Source organism: Drosophila biarmipes, chromosome 3R, assembly GCF_025231255.1.
Source record: "Drosophila biarmipes strain raj3 chromosome 3R, RU_DBia_V1.1, whole genome shotgun sequence".
Taxonomy (NCBI): Eukaryota; Metazoa; Arthropoda; class Insecta; order Diptera; family Drosophilidae; genus Drosophila; species Drosophila biarmipes.
Window position 1 is genome coordinate 7,792,052 of NC_066616.1, and position 18,777 is coordinate 7,810,828.

Below are 18,777 nucleotides of genomic sequence, written 5' to 3' on the forward strand. Positions count from 1 at the left end.
GAGCTCTAAAACTTAATCTTCAAGTGTGGGGCGGGCGTTATCTGATAAGCAGACGAAAGGTAAACTCAGCGGCAGCCCGCAGATACAGATACGGATACCTGGGAGCCCAGACCCCCTGACAGTGGGTTATGCAATCGCGGTAATTAAAACCCTGGCCATTGACGCAAGCTGGGCTGGCAAGTGCCAAATATCGCACCGAATCGAAACAAATCGGAGTCCTTGTCAAGTGCAATCTCTGGATGTGACAGCAAACAGTCAATAGACGAGGTGCTAATTTGCCACACATCTTGCGACGACTGCCAATTGATTCCCTTTCGTGTTCCCTGCACTGGCGAACCTCTCAAACGATCGGCCATTGTCAGTTGATTAGATTTTTATTGGCGTGTAATTGAATTAAATTGGCCAATATCGTTTCGCTGGCGCGCTTTGATTGCCGAAAGCAAGTCACCGCCTCCGGCAGACGCTTTTCTGGTATTTTCCAGTTGTAATTATTATCGCTGTCGCCGTTTATGGCCACCAGCAATCTGTTAGCCAGCTAAGCGAAATTATGATCTCAAAACAGGGGCACAAGCCGGGTGAAACTGGACACGGGAAGGAGGCCTGTCCCGTTCGAGCGCCGAAAGTATCTGGCATTAAAATAAATATAACCACACATTCAGCATGTCAATGCTGATAACTGCTGATAGTAATTAAATACCGGGCCTAGAATAGAACCTGCCATTATCCACGTTGGCAGGGCACTCTTCTTCTGCTCGCTGTCTGCCCATAAACTCTTAATTGCTTTATCTGCATTTTCCACTGATAAACGCGTAGATACAGATACACACCAACTGGTTCTGGTTTCGGCTGGCCATCAATCCCGTATCATTTACCCCTGAGCAAGAAGACTTCATTATCGCGATGTCGGTGTGCTGGCTAGCATCTTCAGATTGTAGTTTCTTGATTTTCTGTGCTTTTTAAATTGACTTAAATTGAAGGCGCATGACTCAGCACACGAATTGGAGCTGCGACGCTCGTGGGGGTGTGCGATACTCATAACTCAGCTCTACGCGGATTTGTGAGTGAAATCATAATAGAACTTCAAACAAGCACTGTGGGTCTGGCTACGGCCAATCGTAATTTGTTTAGAGAGAGTTTATAAATAAATAAAAATCTTAAAATAACTTATTTTTCTTAAATTATCTTTGCGACAGACCTAAACATAAGTAACTTATGGTCTAGACTTGTGCTATCCCGCCACAAATATCTTAAACTGTTTTAAAATGGGTAAAATCATTTTAAAGTGGCCTAAAGCACGACACTAAAAAGAAAAGATCCTAATAGTTTTGGAATCCTAAACTTAAGTTTGCAAGACTATTGATTTTTTGAAGAAAAAATAATTATTTATATTATATTAAACATGTCTTTTTCCTATTGAGTAATTTTTTGTAGAACCCCTACTTAACTATTTTTGTTGCAAACGATTTATAATCCCCTTATTATCATTATCCCTTTGCTAATCTCTGCCCACTGTGCGTTTTCAGTGGAAGTGGGCTGCTCCTAGATAGTTTTGCATACTTTCAGGCCGACGTGGCAGTGCGGATGTGCGAGTGTGTGTGACCTGCCCTTAGACAAGCCCAAAATCAATAGAGCTGGGAATACGGACTTGGACGTCTTATGGCTAGCCCCAGGAACACGGAAAAAAGCCAAAGGGCTGCGCTGAAACAGCCCTGGAGCAGCTCATTAACGTCTGCGGTGTAATTAAGTGGCGTCATCGGAGGGGCATTTAGTTAGTAATCGACAAAAGGGGCGCGCCGAAGGGCGAGTGTAAAGTACGGAAAAAGTACGCCGATTTACGCTAATGTGCCAGTGTGTGTAATTAGCAGCGCACGACGCGGCCCAATGACACCAATTCCGGAAGGAGGGAAGAGCACGGAAAATGGAAAATAAACGGCGAGTGCGAACGTTAGGCAGGGTAGTTTCTTCTAGGGCTCGAGATTCCAATAATGAAATCTGCGAGATGCGGCGGAATGGGGCGTGGTTCGGGAGGGGGCGGCAGCAGTACCGGTTATGTAAGCCGAAAATTGGAAAATTTCCAGCCACGGAAAAGCGGAAAGCTTCTCGCCTGGAAAGTGGTTGTGCTGGAAATTAGAAACTGGAAATCGGGAATTGCGCATGTCAGCTAAGGGTTAACTCGCGAGTCGTGGAAGCCGAGCGAAACAAAAAGAAAAACGAAGCACACCTGGAAGGCGAAGAGAGCGCGTTAGAGAGAGGCTCAAAGAGAGGGAGAGAGGGAGCTACTCGCATTAGAAGTTAATCCGAATCCGAAAAACGTTAAACCCAGGTCTGAGCCCAGGCTAACTTCAAAGATCTAACAGATAAAACGGCGGACCAGATCCAATAGGATTGGTAACTCCACGCAGTTTCAACTTCGTTTTCACTTCCAGTTTCGGAAAGCCCCCACAAACAAATTAATAACTTCTTAGGGCGTCGCCTCGGCTCTGTTGTTGCTGCTTTTTTCAGCAGCAACAAAACAAATAGAAGCAGCCGAGCCCCACCAACAACAACAGCAGCGTACACAACACACAGATACACGCACACACCCACAGCAGCGCACTCGGGCTTCGATTTTTCCCACTAAAAACAACGCCCGCTAAGCGTTTCGGCCACAACAATCCGTTTTGGCCAGTTTTTCGGCCGCTTCAGTGGTCGCGGTCCAACAGTCCCCTGCACTTCCCCAATTTGGCACTTAATTAACTTAGTTTTCACCGTAATTCGGGCTTAATTTTGAGCTCACCTCGTAATCCGACCTTAACGCCATGTTATTTTCAACTATCGTCTATCGTGCGAATTATCGTGTTAATTCTAGCTATCGTCTATCGTGCGAACTATCGTGTTAGTTTTAGCTATCGTCTATCGCTATATCGCCGTTTTGTATCGTTATCGTGAGTCGGCAACGTAAGGCCAGAAACGTAAGCGCCACGCAGGTCTCACTGTTAATGTTTAACAGCGGTGGCTGGAAAACAGCGCCACTGTGGCAAAACGGGGAACCGGTTCTGACAAGAGGAGCGCCCTCTAACTTTTATCAGAGCAAAACTTGGTGTTTATATAAAGGGTTTCACATCACTAGAAATTTAATTAGCAAATGCAACCACCTGACCGTAGAAAATGTAGTTGTCTCTAGATAAAAAGTACAGATGGCGCTCAGTATCTTCACTGAGTTTCTTTTTAGCCCGCACTCGCGCACTATGATCATTTTTCCGAATTAAACACATAAAAATACTAAATGTAAATAAAATGCTTGCAAAAAACACAGTACACTTAAAAAAATAATACTCAAATATCTCGCATGCAGTAAATGAGGATAGATTTTAAAATTTCCGATTTTTTGTACAAAATGTTATTTATTTTTTTAAGAAATTAGCCACATAAACGTAACTTTGTCAATAATAGTTAAACTATTAAATAGTAGACAAAAGAAAAACTAATTACCAACTATTTCAAACAGGAAACTACTGTATTTCATTGCTACAGAACTATTTGCTTCGGTGACTTTGAACAAGATTGTTTTGTGCATATAAATTTGAAAAAAACAACAATTTACGAGATTTCGAAGATCAGTTGTCGAAGTATTTCCGGAACTCCTGGCAACCGGCCCAGTTGTCCTCCCAGCCGGGGGTGAGTTCCTTGGCGTGCTCGTACCAGCGGGCCACATTAGCATACCGCCTGAAATCGAAGCCCGCTACGTCGAAGGTGGACACAGTGGCAAGGAAGGCGATGTCCGCCAGACTGTAGTCCTCTCCAGCGCTGTAGGTCTGACCCTCGAGGAAGGTGTTCAGGAACTCGAAGGCGACCTCGATCTGCTTGTAGCTCTCCTCATTGGCCGGCTTCTTCAGGAAAATCTGGGGGTAATAGTACTCGGAGAAGCTCTTGTAGAGGGTGCCCATGTCGAAGTACAGGCGCTGGTTAATCAGGGCCTGCTTCTGCACGTCCTTGGGAAAGAGCCTGTCGTCCTTGCCGCACCTCTCCACCAGGTAAACCATGATGGCGCGCGACTCCCACAAGGCGAAGCCGTGATCCTGCAGCGTGGGGATCGTGTGCTGCGGGTTGATCTTGAGGTACTCCGGCTTGAATTGCTCCCCAGCACGGGTGTTAATGATAGTCTTCTTGTCGAACGCCACGCCCAGGGCCTTGGCCGTCATCAGAACAGAGCGGCAGGGAGCAGATCCGGGTGTGTAGTACAGGTCCATTCGACGGTTGAGGGATCTCTGCAAGAAACAGCAATTCATCAAGATCAGAAGGTGTCACTGCAGATTGATATAAAACTGAACATTCACTTTCTTTGGATTTGTTGACGCAATCTGGCGTAATAAATGGGGGTTTCGCTCGGTAGCTCAACTTACGAGATAGTCAGCAATTCTTCTGCGCTATGCTGGAGTCGGAGAACGACACAGAACTGAAGAGTTCCCCGTGGCTTAGCCGTTTTTTATACACACAACCCAACCGCCAAAAGATAACCACTGCACGAGTATAATGGTGGCTGATGGATCAATTAAGTACGGGTGATAATTGACAAATATTTTTGCTCGATCGCGAATGACTTGTCAAAAGAAGGGGTTCCAGACTAGGAGAACTCGACGAATACTAGAGCAAAATGGTTTTCAAAATGTGGTATTTCGATCAAGTTTCTAATTACTTTAGCTCAGTCCAGGTAATTGAATAAATGAAATTTTTAAATTAGCTCAAGTGTTTGCCCAAAATTACTTTGACGTTGATTGTTTTTGCTATCAGCTCAATCTCAGCTGTTTACATCGAAGCTGGCAGGCCGGCACGCAGCTCTATCTTATCGCAGTGAAAATGTTTGAGGTGTAGTACCTCAACGAACTTCACTTATCGCGGAAGTCAACGACTCTTTGGCTTTGGCACTCTTAAAATAACACCAAATATGGGCTCTTTATTCAAACAGTGCGTTAGATTCGCAGCAATAAACACAGTAAAGATTAAATAGAGCCCACTCATTGTTTGTTCAGAATGCCGCCCAGATACAACTTCTTGTAGTACTCGCAGCCCTCCCAGTTCTCCTCCCAGCCGGGAACCGCCTTCTTGGCATTGTCGTACCACCTGACCACGTTCGGATACTTTCCAAAGTCGTACTCCGATATTTCGAAAGTGGAAACCGTGGCCAGGAGGGCAAAGTCGGCCAGGGTCAGCTTGTTGAGGGCGGCGTACTGCTGGCCGTCCAACAGAGTGTTGAACATTTCGAAGGCGGCATCGATCCTCTTGAAGTGCTCGGGATCAGCCGGCTTCTTCACGCCCTCGAACAACTGGGGGTAGTAGTAGTAGACGTAGCTCTGGTACAGCGTGCCCAGATCGAAGAACAGGCGCTGGTTGATCACGGCCCGCTGCTGGGGGTCCTTGGGATAGATGGACCCATCCTCGTCGTACTTCTCCGCCAGATAGATCAGAATGGCCCTCGACTCCCAAACGGCGAATTCCCCGTCCACCAGAGTGGGAATCGTGTGCTGGGGGTTGAGCTTCACGAACTCGGGCTTCAGGTGATCGCCGGCATCCAGGTCGACCTTCTTCTTGTTCAGCTCCAGGCCCAGGGCACGGGCAGTCATCAGTATGGAGCGGCAGGGCGCCGAGTAGAGCATGTAGTAAAAGTCCAGCATGATACTCTAGGGCAATGCAAAAGCGAACTGAATTAATATTTACGCTAAACGGGTCTTATATACTTGAAGCCCCCTCCAGATTATTTACAATCAATGCGAAATTATCCTCGTGGTACTGATTCCAGAAAGTTCCAATTGAAATTGCAAACTTTTGCTAAGATTTATTGCGAAGATAAATATTTAGTAATATGGCATTTAGCTGCTCTCATCGGCTGGTTGCTAAGGTTTTTTGCTTTGAAATTCTAAGCTTGCTATCAGTATGCTTTATATGAAATCAAACTGGTTACAGTTACACGTTTTCTGTCGCATATAAACGTGGTAGGATTTTTGTTACAATGTATTTTCAAAAAATACAGGAAATAAACGGTAGAAGATAAATGCACCAAGTACACAGGAAAATTGTGATATAAATGTGGGGTCAAAACATTTTATAAAGTAAAATAAACAAATAAAATAAGTAGTTTGCTTTCTTAAACGTTTCAGCCTTTCAGCCAGAAAATTCCATTTAAGATTCGTAGTAAAATTATTAGGTTCCCAGAACATCATTCTTATAAGCTTAACTAATCTAATGCCCACCTATTCTCTCTAATTTCCGTGGGTTTTATTCGGCTCTTCCGGCTGTCTCCCTTCACGAAAGCACACTGACGAACAGCCGGCAAACAGCGCCACTTTTATCGCTTATTTTGCATCAGAGAGACGGATTCAGAGAAGTTCGGTCTATTATACTCTCCCTACTGTACCTATTATACCCACCCTCCGCGATGGAAGAGAGAAAAACGCGAGAAGAGCTGCCACTTATCCACTGTTGCTCCCCACAGCCAGCACACAGTGTAGACATCTAGAAAACCGTTTCGTATGTTTTGTGCATTCAAAAAGAGAACACTTGTTTATTGTCTTTGGAGACAGGCGAATTTGGAATTGTTGTTTGTGAACGTGAATATAAATACTACATCAAATGTACGGGGCAAAGGGGGTGAATATCAGGCTTATTCGAAGTACTTCTTGAACTCCAGGCACCCGGCCCAGTTGTCCTCCCAGCCGGGGGTGACCTTCTTGGCGTTCTCGTACCACCGGTTCACGTTGGCGTACTTGCTGATCTCGAAGCCGGCCACCTCGAAGGTGGACACGGAGGCCACCAGGGCGATGTCGGCCACGGTGAGGGAGTCGCCGGCGGCGTACTCCTGGCCCTCGAGGAAGGTGTTCAGGAACTCGAAGGCGGCCTCGATCTTCTTGAAGGCCTCGGGATCGGCGGGCGCCTTGGCGAACACCTGGGGGTAGTAGTAGTTGGCGAAGCTCTGGTACAGGGTGCCCATGTCGAAGTACAGCCGCTGGTTGATGACGGCGCGCTTCTTGGGGCACTTGGGGTACAGCGAGTCGGTCTTGCCGTACTTCTCCACCAGGTACACCTGGATGGCGCGCGACTCCCACAGCGCAAAGCCGTTGTCCACCAGGGTGGGGATGGTGTGCTGCGGGTTGATCTTCAGGAACTCGGGCTTCAGGTGCTCGCCGGCCTGCAGGTTCAGCAGCTTCTTGTTCAGATCCACGCCCACGGCCTTGGCGGTCATGATCACGGAGCGGCAGGGGGAGGAGCCGGGCAGGTAGTAGAAGTCAACCATTTTGCTGTAAGGGGTGGGAAAGAGGGGGAGTTTAGTAGGGTGTTCACTGTTTATAGAAAACAGCTAGAAACAGGGTACTTTTTTTAAAAAAATGGTGAAGTAATTAAAACTATTTGAAAGCTTCTTCGGAACCCCATTCCTAATGGATAGAAACGCAGAGAAAAAGAATTGAGTCCGCCATTTTATAAGGTAGTGAGGACACTTCTAAAGAGACCGTACTATCCTTTTTTTCATAAAATGTATCAAATAATTACATTAGAATTCCAGAAAACTGAGGTCACGCTCTTATAACGACATTACAATGCCTGTCTTTATAAGGCAAGACTTGGTACACTTTTCCCCTATGGCGATCAGAGATATGCCGCAATTAGACGCGCTCTATAATTACGAGCTCGGACAAAGGCGGACTTAATTGGGCCCGACATTACACAAATTCACTTGGCCAACAGACTCCCAGGGAATGATGTCATATGCGCCACGGTTCCCTCAACTTTTTGGTAAATTTCCATGCAAATTCCGCGGCATATTGTTCTTGTTTCTGGTCTAGACACGGACACAACGCAGTCACCTAGTTATGGAGGGTCGGAACTTACAGTTTGCTTGCTGGGAATCTCGCGATGTGCACTGTACCAGATGAGAAGTAGTACTGAACGGGATTCGGAGAGCGGTACGGCTTTTATAGCAGTCGCCGGCGGTCGCCATCATGCCGGCAAACAAGAGCTGTTGTTTGCCGCCCCGAGAGGCGGCGGCGGGCAGGGGCGTGGCAGTGGCGGGGTGGCAAAGGGAGGGGAGTCACCATTAAGAGAGACAGCGCTGGTGGTTTTCGTGGCTGGGTTTTTGTCTTTTATTTGCTGCCTTGCCCACACATACCCACTAATATCAGGCGGAATGTGACGTTGGCGGCGTGATTAGTGCGAGTGTGTGGAGCCGTGTGCAAGTGTGTTGGTGATTTGGCGCAGGCTGCATCAGACCCCCACCCCCTCTTCGGCCCGCTCCAAAAAGAAAGCTGCAACTTTCCAATGATCCTCCACTGGAACGCTGCCTTCCTCTCTTCGGAACACATCTTTCCGCTGACACCTACACATTTCAGAGATCTCCTTTCCTATGAAGAACATAATTAATCATCACCATCACCAAAGATTTTACAACTATCATACGTTTTTTCAAGGGATTATATGGACAGTATTTTAGAAGCAACCTCTAGTGTGCGTAAGAGGAATCTTTTCAACACAATATTTTATTACAGTTTCTAAATAATCCTACAAGTGTATCAGCACTTCGACTGACCAAAGTTGCCTCCCCTCTTGCTCACACTCAATGCACTCAATTTGCTTGGGTACACATTTTTCTCGTTTTGCACTTCTAATGAACATCTGTGCGCTTAAAAATAAGTTCCCTTTCAATCCAAAAATAAAGTAAATCAAAACGAGGCAAACAGAAACCAGATAACAAGCCAGGCCGGCCGGCAAACATTGATATCAGGCCAACTCACAGCCACAGTTGGCGAGTATTCCCAAGTGGAAAGGCAACGTACATAAGTATAAACAAATCGCAAGAGGCTCATACTGCACTCCGTCAACTAATAAGTCCATAAAAATATAACCATGTTCGACCATTTCTGACGCAAGTGCTTGGAAAAATGTAGGAAAACTCAAGCCCTGCGCAAATAAGAACTCGAAGGGACAGGCAAAGGCCAAATTAGTGTGATACATTTTTCATGCAATTATTTTGACGATGGAAGTATCGATTGAACCGGTTTGTTTGGCTTTGACGGCCTTGGTCAGCTGGAATTAATTGGAATATTTTGTGTCTTGGAAGTGTATGATAAAATCGAAGCATTGGGCACTCGAAGTTTCCTGCCCCAGACCGCTGGGGGTGTCTGTTTGCCCCAAAAAACAATTCCTTTTTATCAGTTTCACAACTCGCAATACCAACTATCAGCATGACCCGGCAGAAAATTTCAATAACAAGTAGAAAATGAAATTAGAAGAGCGTTTTCGTGGGCGACACGTCAAACAAATTGCTCTCTTAGCGTCGAGAACAATCCATACATCGCTTGCGAAATCGGAAAGCCCCAAGCCCCCAGACCTGCGAGACTTACTCATTGGAACATAATGTCGTGTTCCACTGAATCATGGGAAACATGGGATCGTAAACCCAATGGGCTCGCCAAAAACTGGTTTTGGGTTAATTCACTAAAAAGCCGGCCCAAAATGTAGCGCGAAATGCAGAGAAAGGTCACAGTGTTTGCCGCCCGGTTCAAGAGAACCAGTTGGACGGCATTGGCCAAGTATGCGTCACAATCAAAAAAGGCAGGAGCCCCGACCAGATGAAGAGCAGGCCTAAGAGATCCAGGCCGCAAAGAGAATTGACGGGCCAAGAGCCCCGCAGATCTCTTTTCTCACTTCATCGGTTCGGCTGCCGGTCCGCCTTATAACTCATACAACACACTTACTGGATATATATTTTCTGATTCCGTTTCCGAATCTTCTTTTGTGCACAGCTGCGTTGGTCTTGGCTCCAGTCCTTCGCTGATCTCGGATTCGAAAGCACAAATAAAAATAAAAAAGACTCAAGCTGTGGCATCTCAAGTTGGAAATCCCCTACCTTAAATTTCTTTTGGTTTAAATACCAGATTATTTATATTTATAGTGTAAATATTTAAATGCAACCTAATAATTTGAGCATCAGTGTGTTCACGCTTCCGTTCACATTATCTTTTCAATTAACCCTATAGATAGCCCAAAGCAACTTGGCACCCAAATGTAATAAATGTTAGAGGCGAATTTTGAATGCACTATCAAACGAGATATTCAGACATTTGAAAAGAACTGTGGAACAAAGCTTTGCTCATCTAGGAAAAATTGGAAAGTGATAATATATAAAATAAATTATGAAATTACCATCCCTTTATGATGAATCATTTTAGGGATCGGAAATTTGTATGCCAAGGGCGATATAACTTTATTTTTACCTAGGCTGCACCCAATATAATTATCTGATTATTTTGACACTACATACCTCATAACTTATAATGACTCATAACAGTTCACCACTTAAAATCACTTCAATTCCTTTATGATAACAGCTTATCGCTATTAACAACAGCCAGTATGCACCTACAGTTATCATTTGCACCCACCCTCAGTGATTGTATGTAAATTGTATATAAGTGTTTTCAAACAAAGTTTACGGAAGTTTTTGGTTTACAGTTTCCATTGTTAAAATAAATATCTTCCAACTTAGAAAAGTGTCTTTCAGATGGTTTTGTTTTATCTGCAAGTATTCAACAAAAAGCTGAAACCAGAACGATCTGATAATATGCACTTGAAATATAAAAAAAAATACAAGCACAACCATCGATTGTTGTTTGTTTGCCCAATTTGCTATATAAGTACCTGCCGATCGCGGTTGTAGCCAGTTCTCGTTCTCCACTCCAGAGGCTAGCAATACATCAGCACTTCCAGCATGGACTTCTACTATATGCCAGGTAGCGGCGGGTGCCGCACGGTCATCATGGTGGCCAAGGCCTTGGGCCTGGAGCTGAACAAGAAGCTGGTGAACACCATGGAGGGCGACCAGCTGAAGCCGGAGTTCGTGAAGCTCAACCCCCAGCACACCATTCCCACCCTGGTGGACAACGGGTTCTCCGTTTGGGAGTCCCGTGCCATCGCCGTGTACCTGGTGGAGAAGTACGCCAAGGACGACTCCCTCTTCCCCAAGGATCCCAAGAAGCAGGCCGTGGTCAACCAGCGCCTGTACTTCGACATGGGAACCCTGACCGACGCCTTCTCCAAGTACTACTATCCCTTGTTCCGGACTGGAAAGAAGGGATCTGAGGAGGACTTTAAGAGGATCGAGACCGCCTTCGGCTTCCTCGATACCTTCCTGGAGGGCCAGGAGTACGTCGCTGGCGACCAGCTCACCGTGGCAGACATTGCCATCCTGGCCAACGTTTCCACCTTTGAGGTTGTCGAGTTCGACTTCAGCAAGTACTCCAACGTGGTCAGGTGGTATGCCAACGCCAAGAAGGTGACTCCCGGTTGGGACGAGAACTGGGAGGGCTTGCAGCAGATGAAGGCCTTCTTTGAGTCCAAGGTTGCCGCTCTCAAGTAACTTATACTCTGATAACCTATTGCTTTAAGAAGAAACTTAATTAAATATAATTACTCATCCTACACAAAGGAGATTGTTACTGATTTATTGGGGAATTTTGTTAGAGCCTTACAAGTTCATTTTTAAACAGCATTATTTTCAACATGAAAATGATTTTTGGATGTTTGCATTTTTTCTTCTACTACATGCCAGGCAGCAGTGGGTGCCGCACGGTCATCATGGTGGCCAAGGCTCTGGGCGTCGAGCTGAACAAGAAGCTCCTGAACACCATGGAAGGCGAGCAGTTGAAGCCGGAGTTCGTGAAGCTCAACCCCCAGCACACCATTCCCACCCTGGTGGACAACGGGTTCTCCGTTTGGGAGTCCCGTGCCATCGCCGTCTATCTGATTGAGCAATACGCCAAGGACGACTCCCTCCTCCCCAAGGGTTCCTCGATACCTTCCTGGAGGGCCAGGACTATGTGGCCGGCGACCAGCTCACCGTGGCCGACATCGCCATCCTGGCCACAGTCTCCACCTTCGACATTGCCAAGTTCGACTTCAGCAAGTACGCCAATGTCGCCAGGTGGTATGCCAATGCCAAGAAGGTCACTCCCGGGTGGGACGAGAACTGGGAGGGCCTGCTGGCGATGAAGGCGTTTCTTGAGGCGCGTGAGGCGGCTGAAAAGTAATTCTCGCTCAGATGTTTTATGTATTTATGTTATTTAGTCAAATAAATGAACATTAAGTGATTGTTAAAACTTAAACCCTTTTTACAAGGGTGGAAAAAATGTGGGTTCTGGAATTACCTACGCAAAATGATAGTCTCTTTTGATTGCCTGAAGAATAACATAAGTAACATAAACAATTCAATCAGAAGCTTTCAACACTGTGAATAAATATCAATTTGGATAATTATGAGATTGTTGGTTTTTTTTTATCATATTCTTATGTAAAAATCGGAAGATATTAACATATATAGCTGTTATATGAGTCATAAGGATTTTATAACATACGTCTGATTTTATTTGTTTTCGATTTTATAAATTTGTAACATAACCATTTTCTTTTATTTCTTTTTGATTGAATGTACATACGTTATGTCAAGGTTTCAGAATCAGTGCTCTTCCACAAAACCCCAAGCACTTGAACTAATAATTGTGTATTTCTACTTGAGTTGCAAATTCAAGGGAACTAAATATGTTTATTTGGGGGTATACATACAGAAATTCTAGACGCGGACTTCGTAGAGAACACAAACTCGCGAAATTGATATAGCTATCCACTACCACGAATACAGTCAATTAACATGGAATGGCCACATGGCAAAAGTTCTCTTCTTGCTGAGCCGTACATATGTACAAAAATTGCTATATAGGAAGAGTCCCGTGGGGGTCCCCAGCAGTTCCCCTTTTCCTCTCGAACGGGCAGCACGAAGCGATCGCAGTCCCCAACATGGATCTATACTACCTGCCTCGTGATAGCGCCTGCCGCACCGTGCTCATGGTGGCCAAGGCCCTGGACCTCGATCTGGACAAGAAGGTAGTGGATAAGCAGCTGAATCCGGACTTCATCAAGATCAACCCCCAGCACACGATCCCCACCTTGGTGGACAACGGATTCACCCTCTGGGAGACGCGTGCCATCGCCGTTTACCTGATCGAACAGTACGGAAAGGACGACTCCTTGTAACCCAAGGATCCCCAGAAGCAGGCGGTGATCAATCAACGACTCTACTTCGACATGGGCTCCATGTATCCCTCGATGACCAAATACATTTACAATGTGTTTTCCACTGGCCCTGGCACTGAAGAGGACTTCACTTTCTTGGAGGGCCAGGAGTACGTGGCCGGTGACCAATACACCGTGGCGGACATTGCCATTCCTTGACATCAGCAAGTACCCCAATGTGGCCAACTGGTACGCCAAAGTCAAGGAGATTACTCCTGGCTGGAAGTAAAACCCTGGGTGTTAAGAAACTGGTGGAGGAGAAAAAGAAGGAAGCTAAATACTCTTCTTGATAGTGTGTACATTTTAAATAAAGATATTGATACTAATTTAAAGTTTAATTAAATATTTAAAAATTATGGGTGCTCGAAAAGACTTTAAAAGCTCAAAGAAAGATGGTAATTAAAAATCATTGAAAAAAGAATTCATAAATGAATTTAGAAGGTTAAGTCTTTAAAAGACTACACAGTGTATACCTTTTTATATTTTTTTAAACGTTTGTTTTCAGCATGAGTGAAAAAAAGTTTATTTTGTTTGACCATGGTTGCCATTAGTTGATATATCAATCCAGCGATAAGAAGTTATTGCACTTTGGTGTTTATTCTTAGAGCCCCCTGATACATATGATGATTGAAATAGAGTGACAAGCAATAATCGTTTCGAGAGAGAAATAAAATTTCGCTATATAAGAGAGAACCACTGGTGGTCCCAATCAGTCCCATTTTGCTGTCCAGCAGAATAGCACCAGTAATCGCACTCCCAACATGGATTTCTACTACTCTCCTCGTAGCAGTGGATGTCGCACCGTTATCATGGTGGCCAAGACTTTGGGCTTGGAGCTGAACAGGAAGCAGCTGCGCCTCACGAAGGGAGAGCACCTGCAGCCAGAGTTCCTCAAACTGAATCCCCAGCACACCATTCCCACCCTGGTGGATGATGGATTCTCCCTTTGGGAGTCCCGCGCCATCGCCGTCTACCTGGTGGAGAAGTACGGCAAGGACGACTCCCTCCTTCCCAAGGATCCCCAGAAACGTGCCTTGATCAACCAGCGCCTTTACTTCGACATGGGAACATTGCAGGATTCCTTCATGAAATACTACTACCCCTTCATCCGAACTGGACAGCTAGGAGCTGCCGAAGATTTCAAAAAGGTCGAGGCTGCCTTTGAGTTCTTGAACGTTTTTTTAGAGGGACAGGACTACGTGGCTGGTGACCAGTTCACAGTGGCCGATATCGCCATCCTCTCCAGCGTGTCCACTTTTGAGGTAGTTGAGTTCGACATCAGCAAATATCCAAATGTGGTCAGGTGGTTCGCCACCGCCAAGAAGGTTACTCCCGGGTGGGAGGAGAATTGGGAGGGCTTGCTGCAAGTGAAAGCGATGTATGAGGCTCAAAAGTCCTGTGCTAAGTAAAAATGTGTTTTTATTTTAATTTATTAATCACCAGAGTTTTAATAAACTTGCCCACAAAAAATACAAAAATACATACAAAAGATGATTTTTTTGTTGTCTACGTCGGATAAAAGTACTTCGTTGTACGTAAAATAAACTTAAGCAGATGGTAAGTGATAAGATTAAGTGCGGTTTTTGCTGCTATCAGAATAGGTTAGGCTCTTTATTACAAAGTATGCTGACAGTGGATGTCGCTTTTTTATGTTGGCAGCGGCTTTCAAAATACAGATTAAAATAAAGCATTTGAAAGCCTCAAGGCCTTTCAAAAAGGAGTTTTTGAAACTGAATCCTTAACTTATGAATTCAACACTGGGCGATAATGGATAATCTTTTTTCTCAAGACCAATAGAACAATTTAAAAACAGACCATTCAATGAAGTGTAACAGTCAGTCCACATTCTCAGGCCTTTAAAACAACACGCACTTTTAGCGCCGGGTAAGACAAGGAACCTCGTAGTGTGAACTCACTTTAAAAATACAAAAATTTCGTTAAAAAAAAGAGATTAGTACAATATTATCTTAAAAACTTTCGTTTTACACAAAGTCGATAACTTAAAAAAAACCAAGAAAGGAGGTTAGCTTCGGCAAACAACACTAATGATATAATTTTTTCATTTTATTTTTCCACCATTTTTCCGATCGTTTCTATGGCAGCTTTATGGTACAGTCGTCCGATTTTGAAAAAATTAAATTTAAAATTCAGAACTAGTTTAAAAATGTTGGAAAACATATGGAATCCCATCCGGCTGCTTCCGACTTATATACAACCTCCAAAAGAAAGAAGACGTTTTGGAAAGTTTCAGTCCAATAGCTTTAAAACTGAAAGACTAGTTTGCGTAGAAACGGACGGACCGACGGACAGACGGACAGCCGGACATGGCTAGATCGACTCGTCTAGTGACGCTGATCAAGGATATATATACTTTAGGGGGTCGGAAACGTCTCCTTCACTGCGTTGCAAACTTCTTACTGAAATCGTAATACCCTCTGCAAGGGTATAAAAAAATGATAAGAGAGTGGAGAAAGGTTAATTTCACAACCACATTCAATCAATGTTTAAGGTTTAGCGCTCACTGAAGAAGCGTCGAGCAGACAATTATAATCAGTTGCAGCGTTTTATGTAATTTCACAACCGTGTTGCTATAAAAAGCGGAAGCTAATTAATGTGGCAATCAGTTCTGGTCTTGCTCTCCAGCGTACAATACAAAATTAGCCAAAATGGATTTCTATTACTCGCCCCGTGGAAGTGGATGCCGCACGGTGATCATGGTGGCCAAGGCCTTGGGTCTGGAGCTGAACAAGAAGCTAGTGAGCACCTTGAATGGCGATCAATTAAAACCGGAGTTTGTGAAGCTGAACCCCCAACACACCATTCCCACCCTGGTGGACAACGGGTTCTCCGTTTGGGAGTCCCGTGCCATTGCCGTCTATCTGATTGAGCAATACGGCAAGGACGACTCGCTCTTCCCCAAGGATCCCAAGAAGCAGGCCGTGGTCAACCAGCGCTTGTACTTCGACATGGGAACTCTATACGACAGCTTCGCTAACTACTACTACCCACTTTACCGCACCGGCAAATGCGGCTCTGACGAGGACTTCAAGAAGATCGCGACCTCCTTCGAGTACCTGAACACCTTCCTCGAGGGTCAGGACTACGTCGCAGGCGAGCACCTAACCGTGGCCGATATTGCCATCCTATCCAGCGTTTCCACCTTCGAAATCTTTGATTTCGACCTCAGCAAGTACCCAAATGTGGACAGATGGTACGCCAATGCCAAGAAGGTGGCTCCCGGATGGGACGAGAACTGGAGTGGCCTTTTGGAATTGAAGGCCGTCTTTGAGGCCCGACAGGCGGCATTTGTGAAATAGATACCCACGTAAATAATTTTATTTATTCTTATTTAAAGAAAGTTTAATAAATATAAAATAAGGTTGCAAAGAATACCAACGTTATTAACCATTATGTTCAATAACTCACATAGTCACATTGTTCGACGAAAACAACTACTTAAAATTGATAAAAGTCTTCCGCATCAAATATCCTTTAAATATCAGGTCTCCTTTAGATATGTTGCTTAAAGAAGTATTACGATAAGCCCCATTAATAGTTTGCTTTCTCAATAAGTCCACCCATTTCTTTGGGAATACATGTGAAATCAGGTTATGTTTTCACTATCTCAACGAACAATAAAGTTTACAATCGTGAAAACAAACATAAAAAAATGGAGAGAGATAGTGCCAATTCTCTTCAGCATAGCCAATTCTCTTCAGGTATATAATTGAGTTCCCTAGCTGTTATCCATCAGTTATCGTTCTTCTCTCCAGAAGGTACAACCAAGCACTCTTTCGTACTCAACATGGACTATTATTACTTGCCCAAAGGTAGTGGATGTCGAACAGTTCTAATGGTTGCCAAGGCAATTGGCATTGAGTTAAATAAAAAGCTTTTGAACACCTCGAAGGGAGAGCATTTGACGCCGGAGTTCTTGAAACTCAATCCCCAGCACACAATCCCAACCCTTGTGGATAATGGATTCGCGGTTTGGGAGTCCCGGGCCATCGCCGTCTATCTAGTGGAAAAGTATGCCAAAGAAGATTCTCTGTATCCCAAGGATCCTCAACAGCGGGCTTTGATTAACCAGCGATTGTACTTTGACCTGGGAACGCTTTTCGACTCTTTGGCAAGGTACTATTACCCGATTCTACGCACCGGACATCCAGGATCATCTGAAGACTGGAAGAAGGTGGAAGCCGCCTTCAAGTTCCTAAACATCTTCCTTGAGGGTCAAGACTACGTGGCTGGAAGCCACCTAACCGTGGCGGACATTGCCATTCTTTCCACCGTATCAACCTTTGAAATCGTAGACTTCGACATCAGCAAGTATCCCAATGTGGCCAGGTGGTACGCCAATGCCCAAAAGGTAACTCCCGGATGGGAGGAGAATTGGGAGGGTCTTCAGCAGATGAAGCAGAGATTCGAGATCGGAAAGGCGATGGCAAAGTAGGTTTGCAGTGTCTTTAGTAGAACTTGTGTAAAATAAAGATGTTTATATTCACTATAAATCTGAGTTTACTATCTCAAGTGGTATAAGATGTTCTGTCTTAAGAATGTAAGCATATCTTTTGTTTAGTGCCTCTAGTAACCATTCTGTATAATTTGCATTTAACAATATAACCATACAAATCGCATACAAACACTTATTTCCAAAGCAAACGAAATACACATGCTCGACATATATTCATACGCAGATAATTATAATCGGCTGGTAGATAGCTTCATAACAAGTTTGCTAGATAAGTGGAAAATTTGGCCGCTGGCAAGTTAGTTTGTTTTCCCAATTTAAGCAGGTCAGACGGGTCTGTGGCGCTCCCGAAATGAATCTCTATAACATGTCTGGTTCCCCAAGCACGCGGGCCGTCATGATGACCGCCAAAGCTGTGGGAGTGGAACTCAACTCGATACAAGTCAACACCTTTGTGGGGGAGCAGCTTAAGCCAGAATTTGTGAAGATAAATCCGCAGCACACCATTCCCACCCTGGTGGACAATGGATTCGTCGTCTGGGAGACTCGAGCAATAGTTGTGTACCTGGTTGAGCAGTACGGGAAGGATGATTCCCTGTACCCCAAGGATCCCCACAAGCAGGCTAGGATCAACCAGCTACTTTACTTCGATATTGGCACTCTCTACGAGACCATTGCCAAGTACTTCTTTCCACTGCTCCGCACTGGCAAGCCAGGAAGTCAGGAGAGCTTCGGGAAGCTTATTGCTGCCTTCAGTCTCCTCAACACCTTCCTAGAGGGCCAGGATTACGTGGCCGGAAGTCGGTTGTCCGTGGCCGACATCGTTATTTTGGCCACCGTTTCCACAACCGAAATGGTAGACTTCGATTTGGAGCAGTTCCCGAACGTGGTCAGGTGGTACAAGAATGCCCAAAGGGTTACCCCTGGTTGGGACGACAACTTAGAGAGAATTCAACATGCCAAAAAATTCTTGGCCGAAAACTTAATAGAAAAGTTGTAAATGTTTTAATTGAATAACAATTTATATTTATTTATACTTTTATTTTGTTTAAGTAAGTAGCTTAACAATGACCATTTTCGAATAAAGAAATATTTTTCTATTTTATTAGAAGTTGTGGAACTTCAAAAACAAATAGAATTATTTGGAGTTATATTTTCTTTCTAAATAACTTTAAGAAGTATAAATTCCATAAGCGGAGCCAATAAGTTTTTCG

At 44.6% G+C, this 18,777-nt stretch overlaps 8 protein-coding genes across 11 annotated transcripts in view; 4 read left to right on the forward strand and 4 right to left on the reverse strand.

Annotated features, from left to right (window-relative positions):
- The window catches only part of LOC108027163 (sodium/potassium-transporting ATPase subunit alpha), a 28,510-nt gene extending 25,641 nt beyond the window's left edge, over positions 1–2,869 (reverse strand). The window contains exon 1 of one of the 3 annotated variants that reach the window (XM_017098422.3): positions 2,777–2,869. In XM_017098422.3, the coding sequence (XP_016953911.1) occupies positions 2,777–2,800 (24 nt within the window). In that variant the 5' untranslated portion in view covers positions 2,801–2,869. The remainder of the gene's footprint in view (positions 1–2,776) is intronic. The other 2 variants (XM_017098421.3, XM_017098420.3) reach the window with 2 other exon arrangements.
- A 494-nt stretch (positions 2,870–3,363) lies between these two features.
- Positions 3,364–4,775, reverse strand: LOC108027164 (glutathione S-transferase 1-1). 2 transcript variants are annotated; one of them, XM_017098427.3, is made up of 2 exons: positions 4,383–4,775; positions 3,364–4,247 (listed from the first exon to the last, which is right to left on the reverse strand). In XM_017098427.3, exon 2 carries the CDS (start codon positions 4,227–4,229, stop codon positions 3,597–3,599), a length of 633 nt encoding a protein of 210 aa, XP_016953916.1. In that variant the 5' UTR covers positions 4,230–4,247; positions 4,383–4,775; the 3' UTR covers positions 3,364–3,596. The 2 variants fall into 2 exon arrangements, with proteins under 2 accessions (XP_016953916.1, XP_050744870.1); XM_050888913.1 differs by having other exon boundaries at positions 4,317–4,775.
- A 122-nt stretch (positions 4,776–4,897) lies between these two features.
- Positions 4,898–6,358, reverse strand: LOC108027165 (glutathione S-transferase 1-1). Its single transcript, XM_017098428.3, has 2 exons — positions 6,228–6,358; positions 4,898–5,657 (listed from the first exon to the last, which is right to left on the reverse strand). The coding sequence occupies exon 2, from the start codon at positions 5,649–5,651 to the stop codon at positions 4,995–4,997; it is 657 nt and encodes a 218-aa protein (XP_016953917.1). The 5' UTR covers positions 5,652–5,657; positions 6,228–6,358; the 3' UTR covers positions 4,898–4,994.
- A 142-nt stretch (positions 6,359–6,500) lies between these two features.
- LOC108027359 (glutathione S-transferase 1-1) lies at positions 6,501–7,984 on the reverse strand. The gene is made up of 2 exons (XM_017098782.2): positions 7,861–7,984; positions 6,501–7,271 (listed from the first exon to the last, which is right to left on the reverse strand). The coding sequence occupies exon 2, from the start codon at positions 7,265–7,267 to the stop codon at positions 6,638–6,640; it is 630 nt and encodes a 209-aa protein (XP_016954271.1). The 5' UTR covers positions 7,268–7,271; positions 7,861–7,984; the 3' UTR covers positions 6,501–6,637.
- Positions 7,985–9,794: 1,810 nt separating this feature from the next.
- LOC108027231 (glutathione S-transferase D2-like) lies at positions 9,795–12,279 on the forward strand. Its single transcript, XM_017098564.3, is given in 3 exon segments — positions 9,795–11,358; positions 11,490–11,806; positions 11,809–12,279. Coding segments are annotated over 3 exon segments (1,185 nt in total). The 5' UTR covers positions 9,795–10,735; the 3' UTR covers positions 12,054–12,279.
- A 487-nt stretch (positions 12,280–12,766) lies between these two features.
- LOC108027228 (glutathione S-transferase D4) lies at positions 12,767–14,574 on the forward strand. The gene is given in 4 exon segments (XM_017098562.3): positions 12,767–13,244; positions 13,246–13,323; positions 13,325–13,370; positions 13,806–14,574. Coding segments are annotated over 4 exon segments (1,248 nt in total). The 5' UTR covers positions 12,767–12,816; the 3' UTR covers positions 14,502–14,574.
- A 1,176-nt stretch (positions 14,575–15,750) lies between these two features.
- LOC108027230 (uncharacterized) lies at positions 15,751–17,603 on the forward strand. Its single transcript, XM_017098563.3, has 2 exons — positions 15,751–16,373; positions 16,847–17,603. The coding sequence occupies exons 1-2, from the start codon at positions 15,759–15,761 to the stop codon at positions 17,543–17,545; spliced, it is 1,314 nt and encodes a 437-aa protein (XP_016954052.1). The 5' UTR covers positions 15,751–15,758; the 3' UTR covers positions 17,546–17,603.
- Positions 17,604–17,915: 312 nt separating this feature from the next.
- LOC127010481 (glutathione S-transferase D6) lies at positions 17,916–18,563 on the forward strand. Its single transcript, XM_050888776.1, has one exon. The coding sequence runs from the start codon at positions 17,916–17,918 to the stop codon at positions 18,561–18,563; it is 648 nt and encodes a 215-aa protein (XP_050744733.1).
- Positions 18,564–18,777: the final 214 nt, after the last annotated feature.